This window comes from Scatophagus argus, chromosome 12, assembly GCF_020382885.2.
Source record: "Scatophagus argus isolate fScaArg1 chromosome 12, fScaArg1.pri, whole genome shotgun sequence".
In the NCBI taxonomy this organism is placed as follows: Eukaryota; Metazoa; Chordata; class Actinopteri; family Scatophagidae; genus Scatophagus; species Scatophagus argus.
In genome coordinates, this window is record NC_058504.1 from 10,462,392 (window position 1) to 10,485,460 (window position 23,069).

Here is a 23,069-nt window from a genome sequence, read left to right on the forward strand (position 1 = left end):
AGACCTGCAAATCACATTTCATTGATTCACCAGACTGAGATCAAGTCCTGACATGGTTTCAAAAACTGCGAGTCTCAGAAAAGACTACCATCCACAATTGCAAGTTATTCTTTATTCAGTACAATTACAAACAATTAAATGTCAGAGAAAGACAGAACACAAGTTGTAGATGAACTGTGAACTAATTTGAGGTAACACGCCCTGACAAAAATGTCGAAGTTGTTCAGTTTATTCAGCCGAGGACCCTCAGTTTATTAATGTGCTCTTAGAATAAATGCTAAGTGAAAGTGTGTATGGCTTTTCTGTGAGACACAACAACAAAATCATCATATTAGCTTATTCTGATTACATGTAAAATATTCTTGTTGCATTAAACACAGGCTAATGGGAACCCGCATTTCGACACAGATGTTTAGATTTGATTTGGGTAGCTATTATTTTTCTATTAATATTTTATTTATTTATTAGATTTTACCAATAGAAAACAGCCCCCAACCCTGTGGTTGAATTCAAAAATATATATAGAGCTTTCTTCAAAAAAGTCATATTAAAACATTTAAACATACCTCATCTTGGCACCTTAATCAACTGGTGGAGTTAGTGTTTGTTGTGCATATATGTGCTGCCTGTAGAAATTTTTTAAAAAGTCTGGGAAATTCAGGGTCTTGATCCCAAACCACCACTCAGCCTTTCAGCGTTAATCAAACTAAAGATGGCATAAATTTCTCACTGAATCACAGATGTTTGTATGTAAACTAAGCAGCATCATCTGTGAGGGATTACGATAAGTATCAGTTAGGCTCTGCTGGTAATCTATTAATCAAGCCCCTGAACAGGTGACCCAGGACTTTGATCACTGCGTGTCCTTGTTTTCTTTCCTGCTGCCTCCAAACAGAGCTGCCACCAGGGCAACAGCACCCAGGCCCACCACTGCAGCCACACCTGCGACCATGACCGCTTCACCTGCCTTACGCACCTGCGGAGGAGAACGAACGCTCTTTTAGTTTAGTGAGCAGAGATGTGATGAGCGGTGCGGACATTCAAAACCCCATTAAAATCATCCATTATTTGTGCCGACTTTTTCCTTTACAGGAGCAGAAAATGTAAATTATTGCTGTCGAAGAGGTTTGAGGAGTTTACACAGATGTGTTGAGCCTCGCCGTTTAAACAGTCATTTAAATCTGCTGTGAGAAAATGGTGAATGACGTTTTAGCAGCTGTTTGTTCATAACATTCAATCTTCTCGTTCTTATTCTCCAGTCATAAAGAGAGTATTGTAAAAGACTAACACGGGTTCACTGACCTGCCGGGATTCAGCTTTTCCGTAGCGCAGTTCGTTTACAAAATGCTCACAGTTGCCCCTGAAGAGGCAGTAGGGCAGCTCCCGGCCCACCAGTGCCCACGCCTCCCTCACTATGACGCGTGCCGGACGGGGCTCGTACTTCTTGTCCAGGCTGTTGTTAATTTTCCACTGGTCGGTTCCCACCACGTCCCACAGCTCCTCTTTCTTCACCAGGGCCTTCTCAGCCAGCACAGACATCATGCTGCTGGAGCCCGCATCCGGGACCTCAGCTACGAATAAAAAGGAACGACAGAAAGAGAGGACAGACATAATGTGCACTAAAACATTGCACTTTTTGCCGGTTTATTAATTATGAATCAGTTCAACCAGACAAGCAGCCAAAGCTGATATTTTGGTCTGAAAAAATCTGCATGTCAGAAAAAATGTGGGGCGTCAGGCTGTTCTTGTTTCAGGTTACAGGTTAGGATGAAGGAGGCGGCGGCGCAGGCTGTTGTGTGGTGCAAGTTGACTCACAGGGTGGGGCCATGTGAACAACGAAGCCATCACCAATATACACAGCCCAGTGCTGATAAGAGCCCCGGAAGATTTCTATCAAGTCCCCGATCTCTGGTTTCTCATCGTACTTGGAGGAGAACAGACACACAGAGAAAGTCTGACACATTGCAACAGACTGTGTTTGGCAACTGACATAATGTGGGTTAAAGACACGCACAACTTTCAAATTAAAACAACCTTAAACATGAAATTGTGACTAATTATTATCAAACAAACAAAACTAATCACTGTGGTCTAATTTTCTACATTCTGAGATAATTTCCTGACCAGTGTTGGTGCCATGTCCGTGCTTGTTTTGACTGTAAAACCTTGGACTTTCCAGATGACCTTCAGTGCCTGCAGGAACAAATAGTTTTAGAATTCTAATATTATAATAATAAGATTATTAGCACACAACATGAGAAGAGAGAAAAGTAAAAGATGCTGAATTAGCCTACTGTCTTTTGATATAAATGGACAAAGTAAGTGACACACAAAGTACAAATGACAAAGGGACAAAGATTAACCGCACAGCATTATGAACTGAGGGCTTATCTCAGGACTGTTGCCGCAGATTACTGATGCATTCAGGTTTAAACTTTGTATATCTCAAACTAAGTTTTGGACGTTTGTCACTGACACTTTTACATCATTTAAATTTCACTGTGACCCTGCTGTAATGTATACAAAGTAGGCCATTTTATTCCCGCCTAAAGGGACGCGGTCCATTACATAAATGCTCAATTTTGAAGTTTCAACAAACAACGTAAACAACAAGGCAGCCGACAGCTAGCTTAGCGACGTGAACTGCGTTTACATCATCCAAATGCCTTTGACTGCTGTCGGCTTTATAGCTGAGGAAGCATCAGTCCCCGCTCACTTGACTTAGCGATGCGGTTTATGTACATATTTTGACAGTCCGTCTTCTTACCTTTGACGGTGACCCACTCCCAATGGTCGTTTCGGTACCGGAGACGCCACCAAAGTGCCAACAACAAAGCTCAGCTGTGGGGGATCAGCTGATTGTTGCTCCTTTCAGCCGGAGCCTTCAAAATAAAAGCAGCATTCAAGCATCAGAAGATAAAGACAAGCTCTCTTTAACACTGACTGAAAACACAACTTAAGCAAAAGTAAATGGATAATAACAATAATGATATTGTTGTCAGAATTTGGTGACAACCTTCACATTTTGAGATTAAAGAGATGTTGTAATGAAAATGTAACTGAAAATGAATTTTGAAATGGAACATGAAGGAGAAACAGAAAGTAAAATTAAATATCCTCATCCATTTTTAGAAATAATTAATTAATTCAACATTTGCAGATAGAATACATAAAATACATAAGTACAAACTCAGTCATCATCATCTTTTGTCATTTAATTTCATTTCATAATTGTTGACTCAAGTTTTATGTTAGTTCATTGGATGAATATTCTGAAATTGTGTTAAAGCAGCAGAGTATCAACGCCAGCTGAACCAGTAGATTGATAGATGGATAATCCATTTAGCACCACTAGGTGTCGCCAGTGTCGTTAACATTCTCTCACAGTTTTCCCTTTTTCTTAACAACGAAGAAGTCGTAACTTCCGGTTTTGGAGTGTCTCTTCGCTGTATTTTTGTTCAGAAACCGGACAGAGAAAAGAACAAATATCTGCCACCGTCGCACACGTCGAAGCCCCATAGCCGAAAGGTGGATTTGATGTGATGCTTTAATGTTAAAAGATCCAGCAATGTCTGTGGCGTTTGACGGGAGTCCGCTGAAAGCGATGCAGAGCTCACACACTCACACACCGCAGGCTGCCCTGAGGTGAGTGGAGCGGAAGCGGCTGGACTGACAGAACAGAAACAGAGAAAAGTACATTTAGACTCTGAAGTCAGTTTAGTACGTTTTTAACCCCCAAAGTGAACCGTACAAAGATTCATCAGTCAATGTCACTACACTGGTCTACAGAGGCAGCTCGTGTTTGAAGTTACTGGATTAACAATAGACGTCAGGGCTACATTGAGTAGTTTTCAGTTAATCGATTATTCATGTGCTCTGTTAAGAACATATACATATGACGAGTTTTTTTGTTTAGGCTGAAATCCTTCACATTCGATAAAAAGATTTCAACTAAAAGACTGACATTATATCGATTGAAGAAAAGTTAATAATTGTATAAAATTTCCAGAAAATGTTTGGTATTTTAATTTTATAAAATATTTAAGTAGTTTATATGTTAGTGCTGCAGTGCAATTTAATCATTTCCGTTATTACTTTAATTTTTAAACCTTAAATTATAAGTCAGTTAATCAATTATTTAATCAATGTAGAATTATAACTCTTTTGATGATAAGTTGTTTAAAACAGTAATTCTTCATATTACCTAATCACACCTTCTTATTTATGAGGATTTGATGTTAGTAATAAACTGCACAACTAAAACATCTGGAAGACGTCCACTTGGACTAAGCGGTTAATCATTGCAGTGAGAAAAAGTGTTCGCATTTATGGATAATGAAAATAATTGTTAGTGTCGGCCTTTTTCTTTAGTTTTTTTTTTTTTTTAATTAATTAGTCAGACATTCATAAGAAACCGTAACTACCATAACATCCCAGAGCCCAGAGTGATGTCCTTGAATTGCTTGCTTTGTCCAAATTAAAACTCAGAAGACAAACATTTTCAGAAAGCTATAAAAGAGAAAAGCAAATAAATCTGACATTTGGTAAGCTGTATCAAGCGTGCGTGGCACATGATTCAAACGATTACTTGGTTACCACGTTGTTGAGGTTGATTGAGGAAAAAAGCAATCAATCAGCAACTATTTTGATAATTAATGTCTCTTTTTTTCATCTGTTTTCTTCTTCTGCCAAAATTCCTACTTTGCCCATCATGTCGTCACATCTGTCCTTCTCAGTGCCCACGATCTGTCACAGGAGATCAAGTCCTTCATCAGTGGCGTTGACACGGTTCAGGGTAGGAAGCTCAGCGTTCGGGAACACGCTCGCTGTGCTGTGCGCCTGCTGCGCTCGGTCCCGGCCTGTCGAGGGGCGGTGCTGGAGCATCTGAGGAGCGTGTACGATGAGCATGTCTCTGCCTTCTTACACAACCTGGAAACAGAGGGTGATGCCAGCTCTGGGGTCAGTTCCAACCTGGAGGACATCATACAGGTGTGTTGACAAAAGAGCACACATAGGACTTCTTATGAAGGTAGCATGAAAGGCTAACATCACAGGCCATTTCCATTCAATTCTTGTGGATTAGTATCACTGTTTTGATGTTGATTGCTGCTTATAATCACCTTTCAAGCAAAAATGCCAAATAATATCTAATTCCAGCTTCTCAGTTGTGAGGATTTTGCTGCATTTCTTTTGCTCTTGTAATAACAATGCTGAATATTTTTGATGTTTTGGATGAAACGAGCAATTTCATCTTGAGCTTTAGAAAATTGTAGGGAGCATTTTCCACTAATTTCTGACATTTTATAGAACAAATGATTAGTCATCAGAATAATTTGAAATAAGTCTAAATAACTGATCAATAATGAAAGGATTTGTTTGTTGCAGCGCGAGTATTTTATGCTTTGAATTTTAAACATTCAGTATCACTTCTGTGTAAGATGAAGAGAGACAGACACATGAGGTTGTCTGTAGTGTCTGAATCATCTTTATAGGCCCAAAGAGTATCAGATCCAGACCACACTCAGTTTTGCTAGACTAAACCTCTGTTTTCTTGCATTCAATGAAAATATGGTAGAGGTTGGAAAATTCCTCAGTAGATGTACCTAATTATTTCTGTGTGTCTGTAGGAGGTTCATGGTGTGCTGTCAGAGTTCATCCGTCTCAACCCCCGGGCCTGGGCCCCTCTGGTATCTTCCTGGGCTGTGGACTTGCTGGGCCAGCTGAGCAGTAAGCACGCTGGCCGCAGGGTGGCCCCTCACTCCTCCAGCCTCAATGAGCTGCTCCAGCTTTGGATGTCCTGTGCTGCAACCCGGTCCCTCATGGAGACTTACTCCCAGTGTTTGGCTGCCATGCTGGCCTGGTGCCCTGATGCCTGTGTAGATGCGTTGTTGGACACTTCAGTACAGCACTCCCCGCATTTTGACTGGGTGGTGGCTCACATTGGCTCTGCCTTTCCGGGTACGATCATCAGCCGAGTCTTGGCATGCGGACTCAAGGACTTCTGCTCTCATGGTGCCAAGGACCAAGGGCTAATGGTGATGGGAGTGGATAAAGGCAGCAGGGTGCCTAAGATTGGCTCGGTGGTGGGGATCCTTGGACACCTTGCAGCTCACCACTCAGACAGCATCAGGAAGGAGCTGCTCAGAATGTTTCAGGAAAGCCTGGGTCCATCAAGCCCTCTATCACCCACTTCATCCTCAACATCTTGGGAGAGTTCCCCTCAACTTCGTCGTGCCGCAGTACCGTTTCTGCTGCAGTTAGCTGCAATGTCCCCCTACCTCTTTGGTGCAGTGTCTGCAGAATTGGTAGAGCTGCTACGGCCTCCTGTGCTTCTCCAGCTGCAGGCCTTGTTGCAGGGCCTCCCAAGAGAGGAACTGGATAACATGCTGGGACTAGCTGTCCACCTTATCAGCCAGAGCCCATCAGGAGGTGCCCGGGTCCTCCGTTTTCTGGCAGACACGGCAACCCCTGCATCGGTCATCATCTCCGGCCCTACACCTGCCCCTCATGAAGGAGTCAGAGAAGGTTGCGATCGCCTCCTTCAGATGCTGCTTCTGCATCTCCACAAACTGGTCTTCAACCGCTCAGATGGAGTTGAGGTCAACCCCCATCACTCTGCTTCCTCTCAGCCCCAGAGAGTTATCCCCTTCTTGGAGGAGCTGCAGTCTCACATAGGTCAGCTATGTGCCGAGACACTGCGACTGGAGAGGAAGCGTCACCTGTGGCTGCACCAGCTGCTCTGTCTGCTGTCTGTGTATGGAGGTCCCAGCATAGCCACTGAGGCCTTCTGCCAGCTGCTCACCCAGGCCCGTAACCCAGAGGAGTTGGCTCTGGCCTGGCAGCTCCATACCATGCTTTCCTCTTGCATGGTGGGACTCATTCCTGCCGCTGTAACTCGCTGTGTGGCTCAGATACATACACACACTCTGGGGCCCCGGCAGCTGAAGCAGCTGCTGCTTAACCTGGCCACAGCCATCCAGAGTCAAGATGAGGAGAAAAGAGGAACAGCAGGTGTTCAGTCCTCCATGGCCATTCAGGTGGGCTCAGCTGTGTCAGGACACCTTCATGATTTTGGCCCGCTCCTTCTCCACGGTGACCCGGCTGTATCTCATGCTGCAGTGCGTCTCCTGTCATGCAGCCCGCTCCCTCGCACCTCCTCCCCAGCACACCTGCTCCTGCTCTCCCGTGCTGCAGTCACTCACTTCTTTCTTGCGTTGCGGAAAAGAGGTGAAGGAGGGAAGGTGGGGAGAGATGGGGGACAGGCAGGCGAGGCGGTGAACTGTTCAGTCCTGCTCCTGTCCCGTTTTGCAGCGTATTCTCCACTTACTCTCAAGGCAGTACTGCAGCAGCTGGTTGAGGGAGCGCTACATAAAGGCAATGCTGACTTGTTTGGAGGGCAGATCGCTGACATGTCTGGTGCCCCTGTGACTTCCCCATCTGTGTCCCCTGACCTCGGAGCCTCTTTGCTGGACATCAACTGTCATTTTGGTACCACCGCCAACTTTTCTGGCAGCGTGTGGTCTGTGTTTCATGCTGGGGTGATTGGCAAGGGTTTGAAGGTCCGCACCGCAAGCAAGCTGACTGACCCTTCTGGGGTCATCCAGGTGAGGAGCACAATTGATTAAGGGCTGTAATTGAGCGTAATTTCAAGCAAAACGTGGATTGAATAAGATAACAACAGTGCGTTCCAAGATATACATAAGTTAGGCTGATTTGCCCTTTATAAATAAGGTGAATGCACATTTAAGCAGCCTTTTCAGTTAGTTTTATTTTTAAAATACATAATGTAGACATACATCATGTAAATCTGACAGAGAAAAAAATGACAAAAATCTGTGTGTGTGTTTTATGTCACCAAGACTAAAACTGTGTCACCTTCATTTTCTTCTGTCTGTAGAATATTCAGACTCTGCTAGCTGTCATAGTCCAGTGTTGCAGCTCCTCTGGCCTCAACGGTTCTATCAATGGCTCGCGATCACCGTCTGACCCTGACGAGCCCTCACCCATCAACGCAGAGGCAGCCAAGGTAGTTGCAGTCACATTGGTGGAAAACGTCTGTCCGGATGTTGCCAATGGCGAGCTGTCCTGGCCCCCAGAAGAGCACGCCCGCACCACAGTGGAGCGAGACATTCACATCCGACGTTGCTTTGAAGCCCACCCGGTGATCTTCCCTCTGCTCCATGTTGTGGCAGCTGGACGTCCAGCTCTCTGCTACTGCTCAGCTGTGCTCAGAGGCCTCCTGGCCACTCTGCTTGCCCACTGGGAGGCATCACGCGGGATGTTGTCCACAGATTCCCCATGGCACCTCCAGGCATCCTGCCTCCTTGTGTCATGCATGGGAGAGGGCCAGCTGCTACCTCCTGTGCTGGCCAACGTCCACGAAACCTTCCCCCACCTCACTCCCTTTGAGGTTAGGCTGCTGCTCCTGGCTGTGTGGGAGTACATGAGAGGCAATGGGCCCATGCCCCAGAAGTTTGTTTTCAACTCAGAGAAGGGCCTGTTCTGCAGGGATTTCTCACGGGATGGTGATGTGGCAAGATATGTGGCACCGATCCACAGTGTCCTGCATAAAAACATAGATAGACTGGGACATCTGTGCTGGCGATTCCAGCTCTAAAGGGTAGTGGAAAGCAAACCGAAGAGCAGGTAACAGGGAATGAGTAGAGACTATAAAATAGATGGAGTTAAATTGCTCCAAGATTGGACTGCAAAGTTGCTTTCACTGTACTTCAGTTTCATATAAGTACAAGCTGTGTTCATGTGTTTGTGTACGTTTTGTACTATATTTTTAGACTTGATACATTTCCAACTAGTTGTTTCTGTAGAAAAATACAACTTAACTCTGCTAAATCATTTATAGATTATTTTGTATCATTTTCAAATTGTTCATGTTCTAAAGTTGTGGCTACAAACATGCCTTGCATCTGTTGTTATATGTGCAAACTGTCGTTAATACCACTTCACAAAATAAATTTGAATTTGGTCCTAGAGCCTGGAAATGAACCTCCTTGTTGATGCCAGTGGTTTCCAACCTGTTTGGTTTGTGATCCCTTAATACTAAGCACTAAATCACAGGAAAGTAGTTCTTCTTTCCTACAAACTGATTTTTTTTTAGGTAAAAATATATTGTAAAAAAAACAAACAGATACTAGAAAATTGATATAAACCTATGTAAGAGTCTTTTTTTTGTTTCTTATTATTTTATATCCTTTTAATCATCTTGCGACTCCTTCGACACGTCTACTGGTCCCTGTGGGGGCCCTGATCACCCAGGTTGTAAATTAATGAACAGGGGTTGGACATAAAAATGGAGACACCTTTATATTATATATGCATTTCATTAGCCCCCTACCCCTTTGTATTTAAGGAGGACAAAATAACACTTTTTCTTTTATAATGACAAATAAAAAACAATTCAACACCAGAAATAGTATCCTTTAAACTTACAACAGAGTCAGTCAACACGTTTTTTATTCTTTGGGTGCTTATATATATATATATACAGATACAGATACACATATGTGTTTGTCTGTGTATGTATAATATATATTTTCACGAAATTAAGATGTGTCGCAGGGCTGTTGCAATGCATTGCGTTAGATTTTACACGTGTTCAATGCGCGTACGTAGTATTGTACGTTGCACTGGTTGGAGATGAATCCAGTGCCAGTGTGTACTTTACTGACTGGGGCTCGGCGATGACGTGTAAGCGCCTGAGAGGATAAATATTCAAATGAAGTTCAACGACGTACTCCTTTTATCGTCAGTCTGATAAAAAAGAAAGCATTGTGGTTAAGTATAAAAACTCCATTACGGAAATGTTACGATCAGGACAGTGCTATTCATGTTATCTTTGTTAGTTTAAAGCGATAAATATTTTAGTCAATTGAAATCTTACTTTTTAACGATCTTTGTTGCGGAGTGAAATGGGCGGAGTCAAACTGGAGTATAATCAAGATGGCCACCTTCAGTGAGAGGTAAGACAAAGCGGGTCCGCGGTTTCATTGTGAAATTATTACTTGTTTGAGTTATCGTTAGTGTGTGGGAGGCCGAAGATTATTGCGGTGGGTGCACACTTTTGTAAGCGTGTAAACACATGTACTGTTTCAGGGTTTAACGGCCGCCAGGAAAAATCGAGATTCCCTCAATTGAATTAGCAGCTTGACAGGTTGTCTGTAGCGTTAACGTTGTCAGCAAGGTTAGCACCAAATCCTAATTAAAAGATTCGATTGACGATAACTCTACTGTCACACAGTCAGGCGTTAGTGGGTCTGTAATAGACCGATGCATTATTGTTGTCAAATTAGTAATATTCTGATGGATTTTTCCAGAATTCCGTTCAAGTGCTAGCTAACGTTAGCCCACATTAGCGGTTACGTTAGCTTCTGTAATGCTGTCTCTTGGCGTGATTTCGGCATCGACAGGAATATGTTGTTTAGAATTCAATCTTTAGGTGACATGAAAAGCGTTTTTAAACTTTTTAAACCTGTGTACAGTAGCTGCAAGGGGATGAGGATACGGGAAATGGTTTAGCCGCCTGTTACATTTCTGGCGCTGCCTTTCACTTGCGGACACATTTTACTTCCACCGAGTGATCAAAGTCCGGATGTGTGTCTGTGCATGTTCTGTGTACGTTTGTATACTACGTGCTGTGGTTTGGCTAAGGCCCTCTCTTGGGTAATTACGGGCATTGCTCATTCAAGTGTGAGTCGGTGAATTGTAGAGATGAATAGTAAGTAGGCTTATCCATCTTAAGTTTATGTTGCCTCCTTGATCTTTCTTTGTAGGATGGCACCTGTCTTGGTACTCTGGCTGGCTTTGTGCCTCTGTGAGACGTGGGCTGTGGACAGAGGCAACTTCAAGACCTGTGACCAGAGTGCTTTCTGCAAGTGAGTGCAATATGGAACAAAATAATGCGTTTACTGACCTCAACTTAGTGTTAGACAAAGGAAAAACGGACAGATACTGATTTATCACTGGTGTACACTCTTGTTAAATTTTAAACAGGCGTCAGCGAGCGCTCAAGCCTGGTGAGTCTCCCTATCGAGCCCTGCTGGAGACCATGGAGCTGACAAACACAAGGCTCACTTTGCAGCTCATCAATGACAACAATAAGGTAACTTGCATGTAGAGAAGCAGTTTTCAATGCAGAAATTATGTCTACTGGCTGCTCAACATCAAGGCTTGATAAAATTTGGCCGTACGCTAGCAGTGACTCACGTATTCTCAGCTGAACAGTGGATGTTGAAATATCCCTGCCACTTGAATTCCGGTTTCCATTCTTTGTGCTATCAAAACCAAATGCCTAAGATTGCAAACAAAATGCCGCTGGCCTCTGTTGTTGTATTTATGAGCTTGTAATGAAATTCCTCTGTACCCTCCCGTGCTCCTTCTGTATCTCCCTCTCTTCCCTGTCCTCCTGTTTGTCTCTCAGGTGCGTCTGCTGCTCGAGCTCTACCGTCTCCAGGGAAACATGACAAGGGTGAAGATTAACGAGCTGAAGCCGCTGAAGCCTCGCTATGAAGTCCCTGACGTACTTATCAGGGAGCCACCTACTGAGCCGTAAGTCTCTCTTGGGTGTTTCTTACCGACTGTGTGGTACGAGTGTAAGATTTGATATCGCGAACCTAATATGGAAAAGAGAACAATAATGTAGGCCTTTGTCACAGCCTGTGCTTTCCACACTGTGGCAACGGCCTGTTGACTAAAAATTCATCTTAAACAAAGTGACATCTCAACCACGAAAAGCAAACCACTTACATTTTCTCCTGTGCGTTAAATACTGAGACCCATGGTGCTTAGCTCGGTTGAAACGTAGGAGGAGAGTTAGAACTGAAACTCTTCATCTCTCAACAACCTTCTCTGACTCCATTTTCATTTCAAATGTTCAACCTTGAAATTCAATTTGGCTTGACAAGGATTTAATAACCCACAGAATTTCTTCTTAAGGTCGATGGTGAGAAGATAATAAATGAGTTCCTCAGTTTCTGTTGTCACTTTTCTTTTTCTAAACCAAAACTTCTCTTCTTCTCCCTTTCTTCTCTTTCTCTGCCTCAGCCTGTCTCTCTTGTCTCAGGACGAGAACGGGGTGGTGCTCTCCCTGGGGGCGGAGTCTCAGAGGGTCATCGTCAGCGCCCGGCCCTTCCGACTGGACATCATGGAAGGGCGAGATGTGCTGATGTCGCTGAACTCTCGCGGCCTGCTGGCCTTTGAGCACCTGAGGATGCGCAAGGACACGTGAGAAACCGTGCATGCACACACTTACAAATGCCAGCCGTCTTTTCTTTAATCCACGTCCTCACTAAGTGGATGATTTCTATTTTTGTTCCCATGAAATGGTTTGTTTTTTGAGTATTGTCTCTGACTCGTTGTTCTGTCCTCTTTTCCCTATCATCCTAGTTTCTCCTATAAAGTAACTAGCACAGTTGCTAGCGTGTGGGATAATATCAAGAGGGTTTTCTCTAGGTAAAGACCCTTAAGATTTGTAAGTGTGTATTCTGTTCGTTGTGCTAATGCTGCCAATAGTGACCAGAAATGTAGGGACTCCCATCACATCAAGCACAGTGTTTGCCCTAAAATAAATGTGACTGAGAGTGAGAGGGGTGTGGGTGAGTGCATGCATGTCTGTGTTTAATCCGATGCTGAATTAAGGGGAAGATCCTGCTAGCATTTTGAAGGATCATTCAAACAATAGCCACTTGAGATGTTGATTTTTTATTTGTCTTATTTCATGAAACAAAGAAAAAAAATCATCCAGATCATGAAAATAATCATCCAGATCATGAAAAAATTCCTTTCAGCAGAATGATGTGATCTCTGCTGTGTCTCGCAGTGATTTTTACTGTGCACCAGAGTTTTGTCAGATCAGTGTTCAGTTGCCTAGTACGCAGTGTCGCTGCAGCAGGTGTGATGCTGCAACTGCATGACTGACTGTTTTCTGACCAGTTATGTTAACCGAAATGATTTGTCCCGCTTGCTCGGTTCATTGTCAGAGCTAACTGCAGTAGATGGAAAAATAACAAGTAGTCTGTTTCCCACCATGTAGTTTGTCTAATGTGATAATGCAGCCCAGTCCCAAACCCATCAGCAACATCTCTCTTTGTGGTTATGCTTCATTTTGTGTTCCAGTTTATAGGTGGTAATTCTCTAAATTGGGACGCTTTCCGCACCTTTTCTGGGACAGTGCTTTGTTTGAGCTCTAAAGCCAACCGTACTCTCATTATTGCGGAAAAGCAGCTTTTGTTTTGTCTTCCTCATTGTTGTGTTTTTGGTGTATTATGACAGTCCTGCACTGATATATGCAGTTTGGTTGCAATTTAAGATTGAGGCTAAATTGTTGAGTAGCGTCACTGAGTGAAACAATAACAAATCATCATCACATCGAGACCAAACTCATGACAGTTTCTGGGTGAAATGTCAGCCTCCAGATTTTACCATGTTTGTTACAAAAACACTGCCCAGTATCTGTCTACTCACAATGTTCACACTATCGTGGGCAGTATGACTGCATATGTTTTGGGGGGAAAATAAAAAAAAGAAGTTGTATAAAGCCTTTTGCGATTTCAGTGAGAGATACATGGCTTCAAGTAATGTCATTTTGTCAGTTGGGGCTGGAGACTACAAATTTTTAGATGTCTGTAGCCCACTCCTCACCTTTACTTGAGGCAAGCGGCTCAAGGCTACATTGTCCTCTACGTGTTTTAACTTCAGCTGAACTGTTGGTGGTCCAGTTGTATTTACTGTAATCCAGATAGAGGATTTCACAAGGTGCAGAATTTATTTTTAAAAAAAAAAAAAAGAAAGAAAAGTAAAAAAGAAACAACCTCTCTGGTTCTGCTATTTCAGTTTTGATCTCTTTTCCCTTTTTTGTTAACTGGCCATCATAAGTCTGACAAGGCTGTAACAGTGCAATGGCAAATCAGTGGAGTTTTCTTTCTGTTTACAAATTACTGGTTGCCTTTAAGTTGGCTGCACAGGCTCATCTGTGGAACGACACAGCCTTGTTTTCTGCTCTAACAGGCTTACAGAACTTCTTTTGGCTTCACTGCCTCTTGCATGTGCACTGTTGCAGATCATTTGCCACCACAGCTGTGTGTGACTACCAAAATTTGTATCAGTTCAAGGCTTGTTTGAATTGTTCTTTGGTGCATTGCCATGGTTTTGATACACCACGGTATTCAGGGGATCCACTGGGTACCAGTTGATTATGGACCCATGTCGGGGTTAGATGCTGCAGTCTCTCGAGGTCCTCTCCCATAATGTGTAGCTTGAAATAGCCACAAGGTAGGGAGTTGCTCTGTCCCTTTTGTCATTAAATTCAAGACCAAGTAGAGTATTTGTTAGTTGTCACTTGGAAGTCGGTGGGCATTCACCAACCTCCCTGTTTGTACGTCCTTTTCCTTTTATCATAGTTTAATATTAATAAACTTCCCATTTGTTGTTACTCATCACGAGATAGCATTACCATAGTGACACGTCTTTCTTCTGTCCTATTTCCCTTTCCTCAACCCTCCCTGCATTCTTTGTGCCATGGAGCAGTCAGGCAGACCCAGAGGCCGAGAAGAAAGAAGAGGCCGATCCGGCGAACCAGGCCGAGGTATTACACCCCAAAACACACTTCATTTCCGTTTCCTGTCTTTATTTGTCTCAGCTTCAATCTTCGCTTGCAAATTACATTTCTGTTCTCCCTGTTTGTCTGCCAGACGGCAAAAGAAGAGGAAGAGAAAGTAGAAGATGGGATGTGGGAGGAAACGTTTAAATCGCACTCGGACAGCAAACCTAATGGTAGGTCCTGCTTACTTTTTCAGTTATAGTTAATTTTGACTGATCTGTTAATGTGCGTGTGTGTGTTAGTTTCTAATTTAATCTAACTGATCATTGGTCCTCTCACCTTACAGGTCCATCTGCTGTTAGTTTAGACTTTTCTTTACCGGGTTTTGAGCACGTTTACGGCATCCCAGAACATGCAGACACCCTCAGACTCAAAACAACAGAGTGAGTGTTAACAAGTCTTGTATTTACGCTGGGTGCCAGAAGAACAATGGTCAGTGAAGGTTCGTTGCTCTGAGTGTTTGTTCTTTTGTTTCACAGTAATGGAGATCCGTATCGGCTCTACAATCTCGATGTCTTCCAATATGAGCTGTACAACCCTATGGCCCTTTATGGCGCTGTACCGGTCATGTTGGCCCACAACACTCAGCGGACCACAGGCATTTTCTGGCTCAATGCTGCCGAGACCTGGGTAGATATCAGCTCCAACACAGCTGGAAAGGTACAATTTTTCTTTGGGGCTGTTTTGTTCAGAAATCACTAGCACTAAATGTCTGCTGCCAAAATAGCAGTTGCCTCACTCACTCGTTTTCTTCTCTCTCCAGACTGTGTTTGGGAAAATGCTGGATTATGTGCAGGGATCCAGTGAGACGCCGCAGACGGATGTGCGTTGGATCTCTGAAAGCGGCATCATTGATGTCTTCATAATGCTCGGACCAACACCCAAAGACGTCTTCTCTCAGTATGCCTCTCTCACAGGTAGGAAGATGGATTTGCATGAGCACAAAAATATATGCAGTTATGTTTTTGTCTTAAATAGATTCAGTTTGCAGAGATTCCTGTTGACTTGTTCTCTTCTGCAAAAGAACTGACATTTGAAACCGTTTTGACAGTCTTCAGTTGAAACAACCACTCACTTATGTGTAATTCTCAAAATTAAAAACTTAATGAAAAGAAATTTTAATTTCTCAATTTAAACTTTTTTCACTTAAATGAAATTTGTAGTTATGAAAATAATTAAAATCACGAGAGCGCTGGAGTCATTCAGACCTTAAACACAAAGGAATTCGTTCAGTTTTTAACAAGTGAATTCTCTGACAAGGAAGATAAAATCAAGATAAAATATGAAGACATTTTGCTCCCTTATATCAGTATCTGTGCAGCCCAGTAAAAGCTCCTCAGTCTCAGCTTCTCTCCACATCTTGTCCTTCAGGCACCCAGGCTTTCCCTCCCCTATCAGCTGTGGGCTACCATCAGTGCCGCTGGAACTACAACGACCAGGAAGACGTGCAGGCGGTGGATGCTGGCTTTGACGAGCACGATATCCCCTATGACTATATCTGGCTTGACATTGAGCACACGGATGGCAAGCGCTACTTCACCTGGGATCCACACAAGTTTGCAACGCCAAAGGAGATGCTGCAGGGTCTTATGGACAAGAAACGCAAGGTACGACTGATGATCCAATAATCACGTCTGTGCCTATGGACAATGTCAGGATCCATAATTGCTGCTTTCTATCTCACTTTAACTTTTTTGTTTTGTTTTTTTTTTTAAATAGATGGTGGCCATTGTGGACCCTCATATCAAAGTAGACAGCAACTACAAGATCCATAATGAAATCCGCTCTCGTGGTTTTTATGTCAAGAATAAAGACGGTGGAGACTACGAGGGCTGGTGCTGGCCTGGTAAGAGACTGACAACTCAACGCCAAACGACATAAAATCTGTAGAAAATGAATTTGTAAATATACTTTAAAGAACTGGATCTTTGCTGAGGAAAATTATTTATAGTGGCATGTTTTTCCTTCATTAGTACAATGAATATTTCTGTCTTTTCTCTTTCTCCTCGGGATGCGTGATGGCTTTTAGGAAGTGCCAGCTATCCAGACTTCACCCGTGCAGACATGAGGGCCTGGTGGGCCAGCATGTTCGCCTATGATCAGTATGAGGTGAGTCTCGAGGGCACGTCTGTCACTAATCTGCAACTACATGTGCAAGTGAGATACTGAGGATTTGGCTTGTTGGCTCCTTGTGTCCAAGACAACACAATGATTGAGAAACACTCACACTGACAATGACAGCGGGTCATTTTTAAAATGTTGTTTAACTGGAAAATGTCAGTAACTTATTCTCACTGGGCAGCTGCTAACTACAGGCCCAATCTTCCACTGTTGGCCACTTTTAGAATCAGATTTATCAGATCTGTTCATGGATTTAAAATAGCATATTTTCCATAATATGGTTCGATTGGCATGGAGTCTTACATCCACTATCTCTGTCCACTCCAGGGTACCATGGAGAACCTGTATACGTGGAACGACATGAACGAGCCATCAGTGTTCAACGGACCAGAGGTCACTATGCATAAGGACGCAGTGCACGGAGCCTGGGAGCACCGTGATGTGCACAACCTCTATGGCCTCTATGTGGTGAGTGCACTCCGTCATCTGTGGATTTGTGTGAAGAACTGAATCTTTCTGTTAAATGTTTCCTCAAATTCTGGAGAATTTAGACATTGTTGTTAAGTTTTTATGCGTGAATGTAACTGCTATCAAGTGGGCTACTCTTATTTAAAAGGGGGGAAAATGACTGGAACTGGATTTCCCTGTTGTGTCAGTACAGAAACACAAGTCAGTTTTTTTTTTTGGCTGAATAAGATGACCTGTAGCAATAATAATTTGGCAGCTTTAGGCAAGCGAAAAGGTGGAAATCAAATGCGAGGCATTATGGTTTTAAAGTAATGTTAATGATCTGATCATTCTGTCATGTTTTGGCAATTTGCGAGCTATGACAGGATGATCTGATCATCCTGTCAAAGCTCGCAAGTTGCCTTGAAAGAGAACCAAAATATGCTCTAAAGTTCAGATGATAGAAATAAAAAACACCTGCTCTCCACTGACGATCCTGTGTACAACCCGCAGCAAAGGGCCACAGCGGAGGGTCTGATCCAGAGGTCGGGAGGAGTTGAGCGACCGTTTGTCCTGACCAGAGCCTTCTTTGCTGGGTCCCAGCGTTACGGTAAGCCCTTTAGTTCTTCATTTAAACTACAATTCCATGTTACACCACAGAACAGAAGCTGTTGATCTGTGACCAAAGATCCAAGTCTCTTGAGTTATATGCTAGAATACTTTTGTGTCAGGCTATTTTAGTGCAAGAACTTTGGTGTTAAGCGTGTGTTTGTGTGTGTCTCTAGGCGCTGTTTGGACAGGAGATAACGCTGCAGAGTGGGACCATCTGAAGATCTCTATCCCCATGTGTCTGAGCCTGGGCCTGGTGGGAATCTCTTTCTGTGGTGGTGAGTATTATCAAGCAAAAAAAACAAAGTTGCTTGAAAATATACATTTTTATAACATGTGGAGCTTAGTTAATGTTGCTATGAATTTAGTGTAGCAATTCAATGATATCAAAACCCTGTTGGAAGCTTTTTTTTTTCTTTTATCCATGAGATCTTTGGACATATCCATCATGATCATTTTTTTCAGCTTTCAGAATATTTGATGAAATAAACCCTTTAAAAACTGAGAGATGGAAGTAGGACAGAAGCCACTGCAGACACCCTGTAGCAACTTGCCTCATTTGCAAACAGTTACAATAAAATACCAGCAGTATTTTACAATAAAATACTAGCAGTAATATTTGTGAGTATTTAAATGACTGTTAGCAGTCGACTTGTCTGGACTGTTTTTTGAGGATTAACGTTATGGAGGATCCTTTAACGTTTTGTTGAGTGTATGCTTTAGAGCTTACATTCAACTAGAATTAGAAGGATACATTGCACATCTTTTGCTCACCACTCTAAATCATCTGCCAGAGAATCCTATACAGCTGTCAAGCAGGACTGTGGCACTTTGATGGAAGGAAATCCATTCAATAAAACCAGTATCCTGAAAATAGTTTCAGTTGCATGCAGTAAGATCAGGTGCTTAATTTGGAGCAGGAAAAGCACACATTTTATTCTCGTCCAGCTATAAGCTCACAGGTTTGTTTACAGCAAAACATTTCATTCATATCAGGCTCTGAACAACCCGGACCTAACACACTAATATTAAAACTGAACTGTTTGCCTCGTAGCTGACGTCGGTGGTTTCTTCAAGTCCCCGAGCACTGAGCTGCTGGTGCGTTGGTATCAGACCGGTGCGTACCAGCCGTTCTTCAGAGCCCACGCCCACCTGGACACGCCCCGTCGCGAGCCCTGGCTGTTCGGTCCAGAGAACACTGCGCTGATCCGCGAGGCAGTGCGTCAGCGCTACACCCTCCTGCCCTACTGGTACCAGCAGTTCTACCACGCACACCAGACTGGAGAGCCCATCATGAGGTGAGGGCTGGATGGGAGACATTGTTTGTGTTTGTGTCTCTTTCATGTGCATGCATCATATACAGATATCTGTATCTGCCTGTCTTGGATGTCTGTAATTGTAGTAATTTTACTCTGGCTTTTTGCCGTACCCGCAGTACTTACTATAAATAATTGTAAACTTGATTTAACCTTTGCTAGCAAAGCATATAGAAAAAGACCAACCCCATAACAACATAATTTGTAAGCTCAAACAATGCATCAGGCTAGTTAATTTTTCATTTTCTAATTACACATGTCAGATTTCAGTAATGCTCTTTATAATATTGTGTGTGTTTCGCTGTTGCAGACCGCTGTGGGTGGAGTATCCTCAGGATCCTGCTACTTTCGCTGTGGATGACGAGTACTTGATCGGTTAGATACAAGACACTAAAACTTAAATGTTTTTCCTCTGCCAAGTTTGAACCAGTCCATTAAGAGATGTGTTTGTGAGTTTAGTTAGAAATCTTCTTCAAAAAAAAACAAAAGCTCTCTGCTGGTAAAAGTTGCCTACGTTTAGGGATCGAACTAATAACTGCACTGCTGTTGTTGTCGTCACATAATGATGGCAAAATGTGTTGCATGTGGATCACCTCTGTTTAGTGTGCTAACAGCCAAGGAACAAGAGGATTAAATTGGAATGGAAAGTTGAATTTTAGTTATTAGTTATCACAGGAACTAATGTTACTGCAGAAGTGGTACTTGCAGAAGCAGTTAGAAACAGTTATTTGAAGCTGACAGTGTTTAACTGCTGCTGCAGGGAGAGACTTGTTGGTGCACCCAGTTACTGAGGAGGGAGCCAGGGGAGTCACTGCCTACCTACCAGGCAAAGATGAGGTAAGAGGACACAGTTACTTCATCATTCTGGTGTTGACTCGTTCTTTTTATAGGACATTGTGTCAGTAACATGACAAGGTTAAGGTTTCCTCTGTCTTTTGAAGAAATCCTGTCTTTATCTGTTTTTCCTCAGGTTTGGTTTGACGTCCACACTTTCCAGAAGCACAATGGAGCCCAGAATCTTTACATCCCCGTCACCATGAGCTCCGTAAGACACAAAAAGAAGTGTTTTAAAGGATTTGCTGATAATTTACAATTACAGATTTCTACATTTCACATCAGTTACTATTTATCCTCCTCCTTTTACTCTCCTCTGGTTTTAACATGAACCTGACTGTCTTCTTTTCAGATCCCTGTGTTCCAGCGTGGCGGCTCTATTATTCCCAGGAAGCTTCGGGTTCGCAGATCCTCCAAATGCATGGAGCACGATCCCTACACTTTATTTGTGGCCCTTAACTTCCAGGTAACTCAGTTGTACAAACTGTTATGATGGCTGCGAGACACAGCTATCACTCAGTGCTATTTTGACAAGTTTGCATTCCAAGTTGCAGTGTTATTGATATTCTGATCTTTGTCTGACAGAGAACTGCAGAGGGGGTGCTCTACATAGACGACGGCCACACCTTCAACTATGAAAAGAAGGATTTCATCCACAGGAGACTGTCTTTTGCCAACAACATCCTCTCCTCTGAGTGAGTGATGAATATTCTCTGTGTTTTGTTTTAGTTCAGTATAAAATTTGCCTCTTAAAGAAAAAAAAAATGGGATAAAAGCAAAGGAAAACAGCAACACTATGAATGGGAATAAGTGCATAAGTTAAGAGGGGAAACATTTGATTTGCATCAAAGTGGTCATTTTATCATTTCAAAATTGTAAAACCTCTAAAATATTTCATCCACAGTAACTTGGCTCCAGATGCCCAGTTTTCCACTCGCTCTTGGATCGAACGCATCGTCATATTGGGTGCCAGTAAGCCCAGCAAGGTTACCCTTAAGACTGCTGGTGAGTGCCACATGTAATGTCTCTCTCATATTAATTCTTGCAGTTTGACTCCTCCCAATCTACAAACTGAATGCTCCTCAGCGGCATCTGTTAAATGGCCTCCAGCTGTTTCACAAGAGGCTGTTTGAACAGGTTTTATAACCCTGAATTTAAACGTACTTCAGTCTAGTGGGGAACAACCCTCCCACTAACCTTAAGTTTAATTCGTGTTAACAGAATTTTAGAAAGAGGTTGTTCCTAAGTAGTTTCTCTTTCTCTCTCAGTACCTAAGACAATGTGAAAGTGAATCTGCCCTTCTGTGTGCCAAATTTTTTAAAAGAAAATGGTTCATTGCTCATTTTGGCTTCCCAGGTGCCCTTTATTTTTAGCTGCTCATGTACCAACACACCAACTGCTGCCAAAACTTCCTCAGGTTTTTAATAGGGAGTGTTTTTGCTTGGTCTTGAACCATTTTTTTGTGGACAACTAAACTTTATGTGCATGTGAACTTCTTCAAACTGAGGGCTGAAGTTCTTCTTATGTGAGATCTTAGAGACCCGTGCTGGGAAGAGATTCACATGCCTTTTTTTCCCACCTCAAATGGTCTACTTTCTCCAATACTGTTTCTTCTTTGCTGTAGATGGTCAGGAGAGCCAGCTGGAGTTTGAGTTTGATGCCTCCATGTCAGTGCTGACCCTGCGTAAGCCAGGCATGAATGCAGGGGTGGACTGGACTGTTACTCTTCAGTAACAGTGGAGTCGCAGGAGCCGGAGGAGAAGATGACTGAACTGGACTGAGCAGGAGGAGAGAACCCATAACAAGGCGCTGATACCTACAGCTAATTAAAGCAAGACAACAGGATAGCCACCATGGAAAATAAGACATAAGCACACACACACAACACATGCTTAAACCCATGTAGACCTGTTAGTCAAACTGAGCCACATGTCTTTGCCATGTCCCTCTTCTGTTTAGTCACACTGTAATAACTGACAAAAAAGGTTACTGCTAGATAGATCATCGTGTTTGTCACATTTTTCAGATAGATGACAACTGAACAACTTAAATCTTGTCATTGTATTGGATCATTGTGGTTGAGAAAGACACTTTTTTTTTCTTTTTTGTCCACTTGGTTGTCCATAAAGTCTGCCTCAGACAAAAGATCACTGTGGGGATTTTTTTGTTTGTTTTTTTCCCAATTTAAAATGAAGGTTCACATTCAAAGCACGCGCTCCACCTGCTGGTGATTCCCCCTTATCTGTTTCTGACTTGACACCTTCAAAAATTCATTCCATCCCCCTTTTAAGCCAAGCACTTCAATCAACTAAGCACTCGACTGTCTTTATTCATGTCACATTTCATAAATTCGGGGAGGTTGTTAAACTGAGAGGGGATTTTCTGTTCTTCTGAACAAACTTGGCAATGGGAATCACTTCAGGGGGGCTGAACCACTGATGTTTGTGGATCATCCTGTCAGCGTGCTTTCTGTGTTTTATCGAGTTTGTTTTCTCAGCCTTGTTTACTAGATTATTTTTAATGCACTTGAGGAAGAGTGAGAACTTATAAGTTTAGACTTTCATGTATTACTAGATGTGAGATGAAGACTGTCCAGGATTTCCAGCGTGTCTAATGTTTCATTAAAAAGTACCCATTTTCTATAGTTTATACAAAAGGAAATTCTAAATGCATACTGAGCAGGTGTGAATAATCAAGTGATTCTCTGGACATCGGATTGAGTCCTGACTAGTCAAATCATCCCACCTTTTAGCAGTTTTGTCGTTCTTTGATTTTGTCTCCTTGATTGTTTTTATGATCATAAATGTCCATGTTGCTACAATTTTGTTGGTATTGGCTTGAAGTGGTGGAAATGCAAGTTTCAGCTGTCAATCAAATTTGTCAGATGTACTCTAAAAGATGAGACCAAGTGAAAATAAAGTTGACCAAATGTAGAAGTCTGGTTTTGATTCAATTAAGAGTTTGTTCCTAACTGCACTTTCTGTTCTTATTTAGTGAAGTCTTTGCCTAGTGGAGAACATAAAATGCTACATTTATGACCAAATATAATTACAAAAAGCTGAAAAATCATTAGATTCATGAACATTTATGTAGCAGATAATACTTCTACAAGTTGAGCAATCTATAAAAGG

At 42.6% G+C, this 23,069-nt stretch overlaps 3 protein-coding genes across 6 annotated transcripts; 2 read left to right on the forward strand and 1 right to left on the reverse strand.

Moving 5' to 3' along the window:
• Nucleotides 1-92: 92 nt before the first annotated feature.
• Nucleotides 93-2,910, reverse strand: LOC124068626 (phospholipase A and acyltransferase 3-like). 2 transcript variants are annotated; one of them, XM_046407024.1, is made up of 5 exons: nt 2,768-2,910; nt 2,125-2,193; nt 1,816-1,924; nt 1,303-1,571; nt 93-976 (listed from the first exon to the last, which is right to left on the reverse strand). In XM_046407024.1, the coding sequence occupies exons 2-5, from the start codon at nt 2,137-2,139 to the stop codon at nt 854-856; spliced, it is 516 nt and encodes a 171-aa protein (XP_046262980.1). In that variant the 5' UTR covers nt 2,140-2,193; nt 2,768-2,910; the 3' UTR covers nt 93-853. The 2 variants fall into 2 exon arrangements, with proteins under 2 accessions (XP_046262980.1, XP_046262979.1); XM_046407023.1 differs by having other exon boundaries at nt 1,303-1,574.
• A 462-nt stretch (nt 2,911-3,372) lies between these two features.
• On the forward strand, nt 3,373-8,990 carry ints5 (integrator complex subunit 5). The gene is made up of 4 exons (XM_046406714.1): nt 3,373-3,645; nt 4,737-4,989; nt 5,628-7,604; nt 7,898-8,990. Exons 1-4 carry the CDS (start codon nt 3,551-3,553, stop codon nt 8,615-8,617), a joined length of 3,045 nt encoding a protein of 1,014 aa, XP_046262670.1. The 5' UTR covers nt 3,373-3,550; the 3' UTR covers nt 8,618-8,990.
• Nucleotides 8,991-9,769: 779 nt separating this feature from the next.
• On the forward strand, nt 9,770-22,871 carry ganabb (glucosidase II alpha subunit b). 3 transcript variants are annotated; one of them, XM_046407134.1, is made up of 25 exons: nt 9,770-9,977; nt 10,788-10,889; nt 11,008-11,116; nt 11,435-11,562; nt 12,058-12,237; nt 12,400-12,465; nt 14,539-14,596; nt 14,703-14,784; nt 14,898-14,994; nt 15,091-15,271; nt 15,375-15,528; nt 15,983-16,218; nt 16,331-16,457; nt 16,641-16,720; nt 17,060-17,200; nt 17,693-17,789; nt 17,965-18,066; nt 18,843-19,086; nt 19,415-19,479; nt 19,865-19,941; nt 20,075-20,149; nt 20,291-20,404; nt 20,524-20,633; nt 20,843-20,943; nt 21,563-22,871. In XM_046407134.1, the coding sequence occupies exons 1-25, from the start codon at nt 9,958-9,960 to the stop codon at nt 21,670-21,672; spliced, it is 2,856 nt and encodes a 951-aa protein (XP_046263090.1). In that variant the 5' UTR covers nt 9,770-9,957; the 3' UTR covers nt 21,673-22,871. The 3 variants fall into 3 exon arrangements, with proteins under 3 accessions (XP_046263090.1, XP_046263092.1, XP_046263091.1); XM_046407135.1 differs by having other exon boundaries at nt 9,977-10,064; XM_046407136.1 differs by lacking the exon at nt 12,400-12,465.
• The last annotated feature ends 198 nt before the right edge of the window (nt 22,872-23,069 follow it).

Coding starts and splice junctions, on each gene's coding strand:
- LOC124068626 (XM_046407023.1), bottom strand. Junction 1,575..1,815: donor TGTTCACATGGCCCCACCCT/GTGAGTCAACTT, acceptor CCTTTTTATTCG/TAGCTGAGGTCCCGGATGCG. Junction 977..1,302: donor GAAAAGCTGAATCCCGGCAG/GTCAGTGAACCC, acceptor TCTCCTCCGCAG/GTGCGTAAGGCAGGTGAAGC.
- ints5 (XM_046406714.1), top strand. CDS start 3,551: ATGTTAAAAGATCCAGCAATGTCTGTGGCGTTTGACGGGAGTCCGCTG. Junction 3,646..4,736: donor ACACCGCAGGCTGCCCTGAG/GTGAGTGGAGCG, acceptor TGTCCTTCTCAG/TGCCCACGATCTGTCACAGG. Junction 4,990..5,627: donor ACCTGGAGGACATCATACAG/GTGTGTTGACAA, acceptor GTGTGTCTGTAG/GAGGTTCATGGTGTGCTGTC.
- ganabb (XM_046407134.1), top strand. CDS start 9,958: ATGGCCACCTTCAGTGAGAG. Junction 11,117..11,434: donor TCATCAATGACAACAATAAG/GTAACTTGCATG, acceptor TTTGTCTCTCAG/GTGCGTCTGCTGCTCGAGCT. Junction 20,944..21,562: donor GGTTACCCTTAAGACTGCTG/GTGAGTGCCACA, acceptor TCTTTGCTGTAG/ATGGTCAGGAGAGCCAGCTG.